Below are 16,182 nucleotides of genomic sequence, written 5' to 3'. Positions count from 1 at the left end.
TTCGTATTCGCTACTATGCTGTGCCTGAGTGATTATATATTAGTTTGTTACCCAATCATTACGAGTCATGCATAGTTGTTTCTAGATAGTTGAATCTTGGGCTGTAATGGATTATTGGGTGGATGGGCAAGCAATGGAACAGTACCCGTGCCATTAAGAGAAGTGTGTTTGGTTATTAGAAGCCCTTTTCTAGATAAAATATTTAGAACCTTGAGTTAATTTATTAAATTGGAGAATAATAATCTTCTCACATGTTTCTAGTGTCTTGATCACACGTTTGTTAGGGATCTGGCCCACCCGAGGACCGAGTTGTAATTTTCAAGTTATGCATGTTTACCTGCTCTTCCATGTCACGCTTGTTCATATTGCTCTAGGTTATATGCTGAGGGATATAACCTCGCTAGCCTTTTTTATTTTCTATGAGGTCATGTCTCCTAGATGTTTCAACATTTCACATACTTACAATGTTCAACTTTTCCTGTTCAAATTGTTGAGTAAAAAAGGTTGGATAATGTCAAACGTTTGAGTAAAAAATGTTGGTCCTTTCTCTAATAACATTTCCATTGCAGGTGGAGACCATTTTAGACAAGGAAAATTTTACACTGGAAGAGCTTCTGGCTGAAGATGAAATAATTCAAGAATGCAAAGCAATTAATGGCCGTCTTATTAATTTGTAAGTTACAAATTGATTCAGTGCAAAATTCTTCAATGAGTTTTCAAATTTCTATCTGTTTCATCAACTCTTGGTTCTTGTTCTGGAGATCATCCACCATAGAAGCCTTTGCCAATGCCACCTGCACAGTTCTCTCTGCTTCAAGTAAAGCTGCCTCTTTTGATTTGGTGAGCCGATCCAGAGCCTTGTTATCATCTTGAAGCTTAGCAATCTGAAAAGAAGGAAGGAAAAAGTATTTAAGAAAATTACGATATGAAAAATAAGCACAAGTCCAAAGATAAAACAAGCACGAGCAGAAACCTCCTGTCGAGCAAGCTTGAGCTCAGCCTCCAAGGGAGCCAGTATGGCTTCAATTGGAGGCATGTCATCATCCTTTTGAGCAGCGTGAACTCTTCGAAGAGTGGCTTCTGCTGCAAACTGAGCTGCCATGGAGGCCTTCTTCTCATCGTTGATTCTCTTGATTTCAAGATTCTGCAGCAAGAAAATGATCATAATCACATTTATTGTAATTATAAATTGAAAAGGCAAAGGATGTAAGGTACCTTGCTTTCTAGAAGAGATTCTGTTAACTTGAGCTTCTCCTCCACCTTTGCCAATTCTTCAGTGAGCTGCATTTAAATGGCAGGTTAATTTAACTCAAAATTCACACCAACAGCCTCATACATCTCAACAATCAGGGAGAGACATAGATGCCAGGAAAAAGAAAAATACTGCATCGACTAACTTCATGAAAACAAACCCAGTTAAAATATCTGGAATACTGTAAAAATAATTATTTACGAGAAAAGAACGCAAATTTTAAAGTTTCTTAGTTTTACTTGGAGTTAACTTACTTATTTTACTTTTACTTTTTTCGAGTGGGCTGGGACTTGGGAGTGGAAGATGATTATCATTGGGGACTGACCTCAGTCTAATGAGTAAAGTTAGGAATTCAATAATTTAGTTTCCATTTGGCCCACATTCTTTGGGATTATAATTTTTGAAATAGTATTTTTTTTTTTTTTTAATATTGTGTAGTTAAAAAAGAAGCAATGGTTTACATGTAATATTATTTTATTGGAGAATGTGTGGTTGATAAGAAGAGAGAAAGATGAATTGTAATTTTATTGGGTACCAAACCAGGTTTTAGATGCAGCATTGAACTTTACAATATGGCCAACATTTAGCTAAATCAATTATACCTTTGCCACTGCCAAAGGACATTAATTGCCAAAATTGACAGCGTAACACATTCAATAAAACTCAACATTCAATCATTAAAACGCTAGAATTGGAATGAAATCACAAAAATCTTCCACAGCACTTTGGCATGCAGAATGATAATAAGGTCATTGAGAAAAAGACAAAAGCTAAAAATTGTTTTTCCTAGCAGAAATGGGGAACATGGACAATTTTAAAAACCCTGAGCCAGATGCTTTCGAAAACGGATCTGCCCAGGGAGCAACAGCCAGGTATGGCGGAAAGTGTTATTTAAGAAAAATCAACTAAAAGAAACTGAATTTTACTGAAAATATCACAACTTAAAGTGGACACTTCAAAAGCCAAAATTAAGTGAACACTGAATTGCAGTGACAAAATATAAGAATCGAGTTCGAAATAGTTACCCTCTCTTTGGAACTTGAAACGAGAGCAAATGGAAAAACATTTTTTCGACTAGTTTGCTACTACTCAAGTAGGTAAGAAAGAGGGGGTCCAAGTCAAAGCAAGGGGAATCCTTTTTCTGATTCCATTGTCACTAGAAACTATATTTATTGCTAATAAGGTCCAATTTTCAAGAAACAAAGTCCCACAACCCCAGGACACCGAGGTTAGAAGCTGAAGTCCTAATCAAATTCTTCACATAATATATTCAAACTCTTTACATTGTCACCAAAATAAATTCAAAACTTGCCAACCTGGCTTATTACCATGTCTTACATTCCCAATTCCATACATCGTGTAGTTGAACAAAACATTTAAATAAATAAAAATCCCTCTCTAACCATTTAAGCTCTTAAGCTTTTAATGAGTCGGTTAACACGGTGCAAGAGCCAGGTCTTTCCTCTCACGCCACATGTCAGGCATTTAATGAAAATATGAATCCGGCATGCCCATTAGATGGCACGGTGACAACAGCTATTAAATAAATAAATGTGTAAGGTCTCTAACCTCCTAAGCTTTGACATAGAGTAATTAACTCAACTCAAGACTAGACAAGCATTATTAACAATTTCTAGACCAGAAAACAACGACACTGTGAAATGTAATTTCGAAAGGAAACATAGGGAATTAAATGGAACCTCTTCAACAGCTTTTTCACGAAGACGCTCTGACAACCTCAAAGCTTTGATCTGAGATTGTGCTTCCCCCAATTCCCTATCCTTATCTACAAATCACAAACCGAAAAGCAAAATGCCATGTTCAAGTCAGGTTTTTTTTTCCACAAAAATATATGTTCAATTTTTTTTGAAAAACATGATACAGCTGAAACAACGGAATTTTAAATCAGACCACAACATAAATCTAACGGATCCAGTTGGGGTGGACTGACCTCTGACTTCATTTTCGAGGCGATTGAGCTCCAGCTTCACAGGATCCGACCCGTGGAGCAGATTAAAGAACTCATCGGCATCTAAACTTGGCCGGACCGCCGCTCTCCTCCGCGACGAGCTCCTGCCTCCTTCCCTGAACGACGCGGACATCGTCAAGGGAGTCGCCTGCGGAGCCTCACTTGGCCGCTCATTATCGTTTGCCTCGCCGGAACTCAGCTCCGGCGTCCAGCTAACACTTCCCTCGCCGGAAAATTCCGCCATATCCGATCTATCGGCTTTTTCTCTCGCACATCAAATACACAAAACGCCCAAATCTATTCCTCCAGTATGTGCATTTATACAAGCACCTCGCAGAGAAATCACTGCATAGACAGCGTATTAATTATATAAACAATTATAAGTAGTGAGAAAATTCCAGAGAGATTATTCAAAAATGCATTGTGTAATATATTTTTAGTGAAGATAATAAAGAGACTAGAGAGAACTAATTTGAATGCAAATGAGTGCTCGTGTTTGTTTCTCTCTCTAGAGCAAGAAGAGAAAAAAAAAAAAAGAATCTCTGCGTGAGAGAGAAATGTGTTTCTGAGCTTATCAACTGTGTGCGATTTGTCCAGATAATTCATAATAGCGCTTCATAGAAACAGCGAGACAGGGTGTGCAGAATAGGAAAGGACAAAAGAAACCCTATAATTTACCAAAAAGACTTTGAAATTACATACAAATAAGCGAAATCCAGGAAAAGATCAAGGGTAGATTTGAAATAGTTGAGCGCGGTGCACATTCATGGGGTGAAGAGAGAGAAAGAACTCTGAGTGTCAGTGTGTGAGAGAAGATGGATGAATTTTTTGTGTATTTTTTTTTTTTTTTTTTTTGGATTGGTGAAGTTGAAATTGGTGTATATTTCCACCGGAGGGCTCCTCCCCTAGAAATTAGTCAAATTTACTTTCTTTTTTTTAAATTAAACATCAACTTCAAATTCACTTAGGCCCCGTTTGATACACATTAATGTAAAAATAAGAATAAAAAAATATAGTCATTACGGATTCCACATAAGAGATAAAAATTCAAATTTGATAATTTGATGTAATAGATAACGATCATATTTTTCATTTTAATGAAAAAAAATGGGAAACAAGCAGGGGCTTATTCATTAATGGAAATTGATTTTTTTAAAATTAAAGCTAGTGCAAGAGGGCATCCTTTCCAAACAAGCCTAGCAACAAAAAATCTTCCCTTGCTTTCGGTAAGCGAGTAGGTGTTACAGGTCAGGGGCTGGTGACTTCTACGCACACTCGACTTCTTTTTTCGAGAGCTGGTACAAGCCTTACGTGATAGAGGAAGTAGTTCAAAATTGAAAACCTTCTCCGCACCGCACCAAACCACTTCGAAAATCCTGTCCCTCTCCTCTCCAAGGTTCCACATGTCCCTACGAAGTAGTTCCTAAGTGATGTCGGCTTCGGCCGAACTCCAACTTCACGTGCACCACAAGACACACACTTTACAAACTAGATCTGCTGAACAACCGAAGCGTCCCCCTTCAGTCAAGGCGTCTGGCTAATCGAGGTGATCCTTTAACAGATACATCCGTCGCCAATTTCAGAAGCATATCTACGTCAGGATCCTCTAGGGATGTGACATCTCCATGGGTCTAGTTGATGTAACATCAACTTTATGTCAACCCAAACTCAGGAGAATTAATAACCGCCCCACTCTAGATGCGACTGATTGACACCTACGAGCAGATGTCTCGCGCCGTCAGATGCATACATGTGTCCCACATCCAATGGTGCTCTTTGTCTATAAATACTCAAGATTTGGCAATAGACAAAGGGAATGAAACTGATACTAAACTAAGTTCTCCACATTCAAGCATTATATATTCTCCTCCCCACTCTCTTACACAATTTCAGCACCATTCTGATCATTGACCACCGACTTGACCGTCAGAGTGTATGCAGCCGCCACCATCCCCGTTGGTTCCGACTGTGTGCTCCTTACCGTGCGTTGTTGTGTGCAGGGAGGAACACGTGGAGTGCTCTCAGTTGGCCACGTGAAGGTCCAATTCGCAAGGTCAACAGATTAGCACCGTCTATGAGAAAATTCCAACCAAAGAATTCCCCATTTACCACCGGAAAAAGCCATCGAAAAACTATCGACTTACCTTGAAAAATGAACATTCTTGAAAAAAAACCAAGCCAACTTACTGTCTTAAGTTCATAACACCCTTTAAAAGGGAGTGAGAATATGAGTTATAGTAATGAGGACGCAAATCTTAATGGGCATAGGGACACCTCTAAAGAAGAGGTGCTCCGCACCAATGTCACGCATCAGAGACCCCATCACCAATGTCACCGAGGCAATAGGACAGCAGCACTCACTGAAGGATGGCTCAAAAGTTGTAAGCATGAGAGACATTGTAGCCCAGAATCTGTCGATGCATAAATTCTTCATGCAAGTCCAAGGTCAGCATGACTTTCCAATACCATAAGGGTTGCATCGGGCTCAAAGGCAAAACCCGACGTCACATGCTGGGGTCATTCAAACCACCACAGGGAATACCCCATTGAGAGGGATGTGGGAGTGGATGCCACTTCCTATACCCAAGGTACTCACGCAGCGGAACCACAGCTAAGAGAAAACTTCCCACCAGAATACAAACCTCAGAGGTTGGTTAGTGTCTTCGATTGGATAGAGCGAAATCCTAGCAATAGGGTCCACTCCATACAAAGGTCAGCTCAGCATGTGCAGAGCAGGAGTAAGAAGAAGAACAGGAGGCACCCCCTTGGCCTAGAAATAGGCGGGAGAGGAGAAACCTAATGGATTGGGGTAGTCGGGGAGGTGCACCTCCACCTCCCCAAAATGCATCAGAGGAGGAATGCTCTGAAGGGTCATATCGCTCTTACGAAATTGATGACGATGATGACAACCTCCTTTCTCCAGATAAATCGAAAGCTTCCCAATGCCCGTGAACTTCATGCCCCCTAAAATCTCAAAGTATGAAGGAAAGGAAGACCCAAAGAAACACCTCACTAAGTACATGATGTAGATGAGCCTTAGAAGAGCCTCGCCGGCACTGAAATGTAGGGTCTTCCGTCTAACCCTTACTGGAGCTGATGAGGTGTGGTACAGCAAATTATCGCCTTTAAGCATCAGAAGTTGGTCAGATTTAAAGAAGGCATTTCTGAACCAATACCTCTCATGAAGGGAAGGAGAGGCTCCAGTACAACGCCTACAAGATGTGAGGCAAGCTCCTGGCGAGACGTTGAAAAGCTATCTCGCCAGATTCACTGATGAAATCACATATTGCGAACAAGTCACCTGTAGAGAAGCCCTCTCCGCCCTGAAAGGAGGCCTCAACATGAACACATTATTCTGGAGAGACGTCCGAAGCAAGAATCCAGGCACTTATGACGAACTGGTTGAGATGATGAGGATGGAAATCATCAATGAGGAGATGATTGACCATGAGAACCATGCAGCCCAGGGACTTCCTCCACCTCAGAGGCAGATGGGTCAAGGACCAGCGGCACGCCTCTTCACCCAGCAATGGACCCAAGCAGGTCACACAGTAGCCTCCACATCCGGATAGTCATTGGCTTTTGTCACTCTGAATGCAATGTCAGTGCTAGCATATGAAAATATTCCTGTCGAACTAGGACCATCCGGGGGAACAAACACACGACGCAAGAAGAAGAAACAGGCAAACAGGCCCCTCGAAAGGGCAAAGTTCTGCACATTTCACCAACTCTATGACCATGACATTAAAGAATGCAGAGACGCACCTCGATCCTCAAATCAAAGCAACTCACGCTCCTCCAGGAGAGACCATTATCATAAACACTCCCACAGGTCGGCCTCTCCAAACAGGGAGTTGAGGCGATAGCGGAATCAATCATCTTGAAGGAGAGACATGAGAGAAAGATTTCGAGGAAAATCCAGGCAAAGGAATCAGGCCCCAGCCACTGGAGGCGATACTATCCGAAAAATTGATACAATCATTGGGGGACCCCAGGGGCAATACTAGAAATGGCCAGAGGAACTATACAAGGGAAGCAAAAGACCCACTAATGATCACGTATATCGTCAACCAGTCATACCAACAGAATGGATCCAATCACCTTCTCCCAAGAAGATCCGCAAGGTGTGCATCACCTACACTACGCTGCATTGGTAATAAGGGCCGTTGTGACTCGGAACGGACTTAAGCGCATGCTGGTTGACAATGGAAGCTCGGTGAATATACTATTCGGATCAACCTTTGATAAGATGCAAATTGAGCATGGTTTGGTTCGCATGACTGACCCAATATTCAGATTCACTGGGGATAGCATCATCCCACAAGGATTTGCCTGTCGAGATAGGATCAGCACCCCTAGTAGCTCATCATTTCATGGAATTTTTAGTGGTGGATCACAGGTCAGCTTACCACGGAGTACTCGGCCGACCTGCACTGAAGGACCTTTGGGCTGTGACCTCCATTCACCACTTATGTATGAAGTTCCCAACTTAGCATGGGATCACGATGGTCCGAGACGATCAAATGGGCTCGAGATCATGTTACCTCAACTCCCTACGAAAATCTGAGCCTCGTACAGTGAATCTAATAACAACCGACGCAGCAAATAAAAACACAGATGTAGAGATGCTTGACGCCACTGAACAAGGGCAGACCCCCGAAAAGAGGAAAGACATCAACATGATTGAGGCCCCTGAAGAAAGGCACCCTCTTGATGAATTAGACCCTCGGATCATTGAATCTGAGCCGAATGAAACTCTTATGGAAGAGCTCGAGACTTTCCCTACCAATTTTCAAGACCCCACTCAGGTCTTGTGAATAAGGAAATCTTTGCCCCCTGAGACAAAAGAAGAGCTGATGAATTTCCTGAAAAGGAATTTAGACGTTTTCACATGGAAGCATGAAGACATGGTGGTAATAGACCCAAGGGTCAGCTGTCACCACTTGAATATCAACCCCACTTGCACGCCGCATTGGCAGAAGAGGCAAGCACTCAACACAGAAAGATATGAGGCATTGAAGAAAGAGTTTGACAAGCTAAGTCGCAACGATTTCATCAGAGAAGCCATTTATCTGAAGTGGATATCCAACCCAATGCTTGTGAAGAAGTCCAGAAAATGGAGGGTGGGCGTCGACTTCACCAACTTGAACAAAGCTTGCCCAAAGGACAACTTCCCCCTCCCAAGGATAGACCAACAAGTGGACTCCACCAATGGACATGAACTCTTGAGCTTCATGGATGCTTATTCAAGATATAACCAAATACCCATGTTTAGACTTGATGAAGAGGCCACATCTTTCATCACAGACTAAGGATTGTACTGCATCGGATTGAAAAATGCCAGCACCATATACCAAAGGTTGGTCAACATGATGTTTGCCGACCTCATTGGCAAAACCATGAAAGTCTACGTTGATGACATGCTAGTGAAAAGCCTCCATGCAGGAGATCACGTAAGTCACTTGGATACCACTTTTCAAATCCTAGGAAAATATGAGATAAAGTTGAACCCGATAAAGTGCACCTTTGGGGTTGCATCGGGTCAATTTCTGGGATATATTATGAATCAAAGAGGGATTGAGGCAAACCCCGAGAAGATAAAAGCCTTGTTAGAGATAAAGTCACCCCAGAAGTCAAAAGAGGTGCAAAGCTTTAATGGGAGGATTGCTGCACTCAGTCGCTTCATCTCGAAAACCACTGATACGAGCCTTCCCTTCTTCAAGATTCTAAAACAGGAGAGGAAGTCCCAATGGACCGAAGAATGTGAGGCAGCCTTTCAAGAGCTAAAGAAGCACTTGGGAAAGGCGTCCCTACCATCTGAACCTAAATCGAGTGAGACACTTCTACTGTATTTGGCAGTTTCGGACGAAGCAATCAGTACGGTGCTGGCCGGGGAAGAAAAGGCACGCCAGCTGCCAGTATACTACATCAGTAAAGCTTTGCTATCGACAAAGACTCGCTACCCACACATGGAAAAGCTTGCTCTCTCCCTTGTTACCACGTCAAAAAAGTTGAGGCCATACTTTTAGACTCACTCAATTGAAGTACTCACCAACTTTTCACTAAAACAAGTGCTACAGAAAATAGACGCTTCAAGTCGATTACTAAAATGGGCAATTGAGCTTAGTGAGTTCGATCTATTGTTTAAACCCCGAAGCGCCATTAAGGGCCAGGCCTTCATGGATTTTGTCGCCAAGTTCACCAAAGCCCCAAAAATGGAGGTAACAATGGATCCGACAGAGCCCTCAGCTTGGAAGCTATTTGTGGACGGATCATTAAGAGAAAGCAACTCTGGAGCCGGAGTCGTCCTGGAGAGCCCGAAGGGCCATAAGCTAAACTACACAATCAAGTTCGACTTCAGAGTCTCGAACAATACCGCAGAGTATGAAGCCCTCTTGGCAGGCCTCAGGCTAGCTAAAAAAATGCAAGTTGAAAGATTGCAAGCCAGTAGCGGCTCACAACTTGTGGTGAGTCAGGGCAATGGAAAATTTGTGGCCAAAGATAGTGGCATGGCCTTTTATCTGAACTAGTCCTGAATCTAGTCTCCCACTTTGAGAGGTTCAAGCTAGTCCAGGCTCCACGCTTCGAAAATAAACACACAGACGCCCTGTCCAAACTTGCCAGCATCAAGAATTCTGAGCTACTAAGAATCGTTCCAATCGAGCGTCTGCCGAAGCCTTCCATCTCTGGAGGTGAAGAAGTAATGTGGATTTAAGGTACCTCACGTTGGATGCAGCCGATTGTAGCCTATCTCAAAGAGCAATCACTACCACCCTCAAAGAACGAAGCAAAGAAGTTGAGAGCAGTTGCTCACTTCATACTTCAAGATGGCATGTTATACAAAAGAGACTTCTCATCACTTCTACTCTGTATTCAAAGACAGCCTTCTCAGAACCTCTCCGTAGTAACCAGCCCCTGGCCATTTCCTAAGTGGGGCATCGACTTCATTGGTCTACTCCCAAAAGGAAGAGGAAGCGCGACCTTCGCCATTGTCGTCATTGACTACTTCACCAAGTGGGTCGATGCTGAACCTTTTGCTAATATCATCGAGGTGAATACTACGAAATTCGTTTGAAAAAATATCATTTGTAGGTTCGGCATTCTCCACTCCTTAGTGTCTGACAACGGAAGGTAGTTCGATAACAAAAAGATGCAAGACTTGTGTGACGAGCTCAACATAAGGAAGGACTTCTCAACACCTCATCATCCCCAAGCAAATGGGTAAGTCGAGGTAGTCAACAAAATGATCGAACACACCCTGAAAAGAAAGTTTGACGCCTCAAAAAGAGCTTAGGTCGATGAAATCTCCCATGTCATCTAGGCCATATGAACAACAAGCCGAACCGCAATAGGGAAAATCCTTTTCTCCATGACTTATGGAACCAAGGCCATGAGCCCAATCGAGGTCGGAGTCCCTTCACATCGTCGTATAAACTTCAATGAGATCAACAATACGAAGCGTAAATGTGCGAGCTCCATCTCCTGGAAGAAAGAAGAGATTCATCCCAGGTCGAACTGGCTGCGTATTAAAGGAAGATGACCCCCTATTACAACTCGAGGGTCAGAAGTTGAACTCTATGCTTAGGCGATCTGGTACACAGAAGGGTGTTCTCATCATCAAAACCAGGACTTTCGAAGTGTTTGGACCAAACTGGGAAGGCCCATACCGCGTCATCAGAGAATTTCGACCCGGGACTTATGAAATTGAAGATATGGTAGGAAAGGTGTTGCCTCATCAGTGGAACATTGAACACTTAAGGAAGTACTACCAATATACAAATGCATGTTCCGATCCGATCTAATTATGATCCACAAATTGTAACTTATTCCTATCTGACTAAGTGCTTAAATTGCCTTGGTGTATGATTGTTGAATTCAAGTTATTTAAATTCTCAGTTGGTTATATTCTATAGATTGTCATCGTTCGCCTCAACCGGTTATTGATGGTTAGTAATATTGACTTAAGCAGCCATCAACTTACAATTGAACGAATAGTTCAACAATGATAAAAGAAGCTTCAACACTTGGAAAATAAATTTCAATTCATTAATATAAAAAACTTTACAATTGGTGGGCCGAAGCCGTTATAGAAGGTCCTACTCTATGGCGTTATGGCCACTGCCCCCACCTCGACCTCCTCGGAAGCAGTTTCTACCCTTGCCACAACCTTTCTCGAAGCAACCACAGCCTCCTCAGCAGCGGCTATGTCGGGACAACCCCCGATAGGCCCACCGAACTCTTCCTCTAAATCCAAGATGTCCAAGTTTGGGTGGACCTCCCTGAGGCGCTGCAACATAGCTTGAGCGTTCCACGAGGCCCAATAATTAGCAAAGGTATCGTACAGCTCGTGCTCTTCAAAATGGTCAATAAAGTTCTGCACAGCTACCTCTCCAACTATTTTTGCCTCCATCTTCAGAGTTAATCTCTTCGACTTGGGCCTCCAATCGCTGCCTCAGCTCACTCTTCTCCTTATTTGAGGCGTCGAGGGCCTCTACTGTAAGGTGATGATGCTTGCTAGCGTGGTCGATCCACCTCGTCAGAAGAGCTACTTGGCATTCAGTTTCATACGGTTCTTTCTTCAGTTGTTCTGATGCGGCCTCAGCTTTCACCGTCCTCGCATATGCCTCCTCCTTTGCTTTCCAGGCCTCCTCTGCTTTGGCCCAGGCCGTCCTTATCTCGTCTCTATAAAAAGAGGCATTCTCCAACCTTTGAGCTAGGTCAGTGTTCTTCATCCTAAGGTCCTTCACTAGGCCCTCCAGCTGGACACTATTGCTCAAACCCCGGGTGAGGCAGGTGCTATTGGCGGCCACAAGGTCCTTGACTTTGTAAGAAAATGTGTGGTCCCTCCATGCCTCCGTCCAGTATTTGCAGTGGACCTGGGCTACAGCAGCAGTCTCTGGAGAAAGAGCCTTAAATACTTCCTTCACGGGCTTCTCGAAGGTGAAGCCCAAGAAATCCTGTTCCTTCGAGGGACGGGCCCTCTTCTTCTTCCCCTCTACAGCAGTCGAAGCAGGGGGCGCTGTGACAATGGGGACAGATGCCAGTACTGCGGTCACTTCTGGAAGACAGGCAAGCCTCTTCCCAATCACGACCCCTGTGGGGATCATCGTCTGCCTAGTGGCAGCCCTCGCCACAGTTGGGGCCCTTGAAGGCCCAGCTAACCTCTTGCCCTTCTTTAGCAATGACTCCTCCTCTTCGGCCCAAGGTAACTTCTTGCTGGCAGCTGCCAAGTCCTCCATCTATTTTTTGTAGGCTGAAGAAGAGGTCTTTAGGGTCTTCGCCTTAGCTATCATCCTTTGGATGGTCTTGAAGTCCGGCTTCAGAGGTCTCTTCTTATTGAAGTCATCTGCAACAAAACAAAAAAACCAGTTAAGTATAAACACTTCAACCGTAGACTACAATGATGTAACCTCTACATTCCCTTGGGAGGCCATCAGCTCATGTGAAACGAAGTGGATATTCTTCCATATAAACTCGTTATAAGATCTCCTCTTTGAAGGGAGTTGATGCACGATGCAGATCATGTTAAAGTCCTCGATGGATAACTTATACCGAGGAAGAGGACCTGGAAGAATAGATGAGTTATATTCCGAATAAAAGCAAACATATTTTTAGAAACGAAGTGCTAGTACTCACTAAATGTGGAATATTTGGTAGGAATTCTAAGGGGTGTCAGGGGGTCACCTTCTATCGTGTCCCATCTCTCGGAAGTCCAAAATCAAGAACTCTTCCATTCCTTAATGGAGCTTGACAGATTGAGCACGAATGGAGTGTAAGACCCCTAGGAAGTTAGATAATACCACCCCTTTGTCTTATCACCCCCCGCCGCAACCTTGGGTATATACATTGTTTGAAAAACAGAGAAGGGCATCTCTTCTCCATAGGATGCCTCCCTCCACAGCATCCACGGACCTACCATCTGGCTCCAAGAGTTTAGATTAAACTAGGTGGGAGCTAGGCCATAGGACCTCAACACGTATCTAAAGAAGAGGTGGATGGGCAACCTAGGCCTCGTCCTCAGGATGGCCTCAATAACAGTCACGCACCCCGGCCTTAGGTAACAGACTCACTCATCCGACCCCGAAAGTATCAAACCCACACTATCTGAAATTCTATACTCAGTCCTAAGTCTAACCAGGTCGGCCGTTTTCAACTTGGAAGGGTAGTCAGACGCCCCCAGTGTACAAAAGTGTCCACGGGGCTATCAAGGCGCTTCTAGAGGTTTTCCCCACCAATATCACCTCGGATGATTCTAAGAAGGTCACCAATATAGGCTAGTCTACCCTCACTATCTCTAGATCCCTCCCAGATGATCTACTACCCATAGAAGCCATTTTCTCATGAGATAATTATGAAAAGCTTGCTACTTACTGAAATGGAAATAAGCGCTCGACAATCACCGGAGGGTTTGAAATTAGTATGGAAATCACCGAAAAGAATTGAATGCTGTTGGAATACCTTGAAAGATCACCAAAAATCACAAATCTTTTGAAAATAAGATAATTTTCAGAGAACGCAAGAATAAAAATCTTGCAAAACACACTAAGTCCTCTTTTTATAGGAGACCTCAGACAATCCCTACCGTTGAATTCAAATGGTTTCGATCTAGGCCGTTCGTCGTATCACAGATCTGGACCGTTGAAATGAATCGCCAAATTTGATCAACGACCAAGATCTGCCTTTGTTCCTCACGCACGCATAAAATGCGTCACCTCTAACAACAACAGCCGTCAGCTATAAGTAGCCACAACAGCCCTTTTTCTGGGAACAGGCATCACATACAACTGTCACCTTGGAAATACATGACAACTGTCACATCGATCAACATCATAATAAGGCACTTCAGATCGAGGCCAAGTTGTCCCAATTAGTCTCGAATGAAGCACTTCTCAGCTTTCCAGAGCTTCAACACACCTCAGGTTCTTCGCTTCGGACTCTGCATTTCCAAGCTTTACAAAGCTTAAGCCATCTCTCAATGCGTCGTCCCCTGTGGGTCAACGTACCGGTTGCAGATACGCTTATTCCTCAACTTACCAAAGCTTCAACATACCTGAGGTTCTTTGCCTCGGACGCTGCGTTTTCAAGTTTCACAAAGCTTAAACCATCTCCCAAAGCGTCGTTCCCTGTGGGTCAACGTATCGGTTGCAAATACGCTTCTTCCTCAACTTTCCAGAGTTTCAATACACCTGAGGTTCTTCACCTCGGACGCTGCGTTTCTAAGCTTTACAAAGCTTAAACCATCTCCCAACGCGTCGTCTCCTATGGGTCAACGCACCGATTGCAGATACGCTTCTTCCTCAGCTTTCCAAAGCTTCATCGCACCTGAGGTTCTTCACTTCGGACGCTGCGTTTTCAAACTTTAAAAAGCTTAAGCCATCTCCCAACGCATCGTCCCCTGTGAGTCAACGCACCAGTTGCAGATATGCTTCTTCCTCAACTTTCTAAAGCTTCAATGCTCCTGAGGTTCTTCTCCTCAGACGCTGCGTTTTCAAGCTTTACAAAGCTTAAGCCATCTCCCAACGCGTCGTCCCCTGTAGGTCAACACACCGGTTGTAGATATGCTTTTTCTTCAACTTTCCAGAGCTTCAACGCACCTGAGGTTCTTCGCCTCGGACGCTTGTTTCTAAGCTTTACAAAGCTGAAGTCATCTCCAAGCTTTACAAAGCTTAAGTCATCTCCCAACGCGTCGTCCCCTGTGGGTCAACACACCGGTTGCAGATACGGTTCTTCCTCAATTTTGAGAGCTTCAATGCACCTGAGGTTTTTCGCCTCAGATGCTGCATTTCCAAACTTTACAAAGTTTAAGCTATCTCTCAACGCGTCATTCCCTGTGGGTCAACTCACTGATTGCAGATACGCTTCTTCCTCAGCCTTCTAGAGCTTCAACACACTTGAGGTTCTTCGCCTTGGACGCTACAAACCTCAGAGGTTGGTTAGTGTCTTCGATTGGATAGAGCGAAATCCTAGCAATAGGGTCCACTCCATACAAAGGTCAGCTCAACATGTGCGGAGCAGGAGTAAGAAGAAGAACAGAAGGCACCCCCTTGGCCTAGAAATAGGCGGGAGAGGAGAAACCTAATGGATTGGGGTAGTCGGGGAGGTGCACCTCCACCTCCCCAAAATGCATCAGAGGAGGAATGCTCTGAAGGGTCATATCGCTCTTACGAAATTGATGACGATGATGACAACCTCCTTTCTCCAGATAAATCGAAAGCTTCCCAATGCCCGTGAACTTCATGCCCCCTAAAATCTCAAAGTATGAAGGAAAGGAAGACCCAAAGAAACACCTCACTAAGTACATGATGTAGATGAGCCTTAGAAGAGCCTCGCCGGCACTGAAATGTAGGGTCTTCCGTCTAACCCTTACTGGAGCTGATGAGGTGTGGTATAGCAAATTATCGCCTTTAAGCATCAGAAGTTGGTCAGATTTAAAGAAGGCATTTCTGAACCAGTACCTCTCATGAAGGGAAGGAGAGGCTCCAGTACAACGCCTACAAGATGTGAGGCAAGCTCCTGGCGAGACGTTGAAAAGCTATCTCGCCAGATTCACTGATGAAATCACATATTGCGAACAAGTCACCTGTAGAGAAGCCCTCTCCGCCCTGAAAGGAGGCCTCAACATGAACACATTATTCTGGAGAGACGTCCGAAGCAAGAATCCAGGCACTTATGACGAACTGGTTGAGATGATGAGGATGGAAATCATCAATGAGGAGATGATTGACCATGGGAACCATGCAGCCCAGGGACTTCCTCCACCTCAGAGGCAGATGGGTCAAGGACCAGCGGCACGCCTCTTCACCCAGCAATGGACCCAAGCAGGTCACACAGTAGCCTCCACATCCGGATAGACATTGGCTTTTGTCACTCTGAATGCAATGTCAGTGCTAGCATATGAAAATATTCCTGTCGAACTAGGACCATCCGGGGGAACAAACACACGACGCAAGAAGAAGAAACA

The 16,182-nt window shown here is 44.0% G+C and overlaps 1 protein-coding gene across 2 annotated transcripts in view; it reads right to left on the bottom strand.

Moving 5' to 3' along the window:
- Positions 1-583: 583 nt before the first annotated feature.
- The window catches only part of LOC111369353 (microtubule-associated protein 70-4-like), a 30,380-nt gene continuing 14,781 nt past the window's right edge, over positions 584-16,182 (bottom strand). Inside the window, exons 1-6 of one of the 2 annotated variants that reach the window (XM_022990837.1) lie at positions 3,924-4,053; positions 3,204-3,566; positions 2,953-3,038; positions 1,216-1,281; positions 974-1,144; positions 584-884 (exon numbers count right to left, since the gene is read on the bottom strand). In XM_022990837.1, the coding sequence (XP_022846605.1) occupies positions 717-884; positions 974-1,144; positions 1,216-1,281; positions 2,953-3,038; positions 3,204-3,465 (753 nt within the window). In that variant the 5' untranslated portion in view covers positions 3,466-3,566; positions 3,924-4,053 and the 3' untranslated portion in view covers positions 584-716. Of the gene's footprint in view, positions 885-973; positions 1,145-1,215; positions 1,282-2,952; positions 3,039-3,203; positions 3,567-3,923; positions 4,054-16,182 lie in introns of those variants that run through there. The other variant, XM_022990838.1, reaches the window with a different exon arrangement.

The sequence above is a fragment of the Olea europaea genome, chromosome 20, assembly GCF_002742605.1.
Source record: "Olea europaea var. sylvestris chromosome 20, O_europaea_v1, whole genome shotgun sequence".
Lineage (NCBI taxonomy): Eukaryota > Viridiplantae > Streptophyta > Magnoliopsida > Lamiales > Oleaceae > Olea > Olea europaea.
The sequence above is the reverse complement of the archived record's forward strand: the minus strand, read 5'-3'. Positions and strand labels throughout refer to the sequence as shown.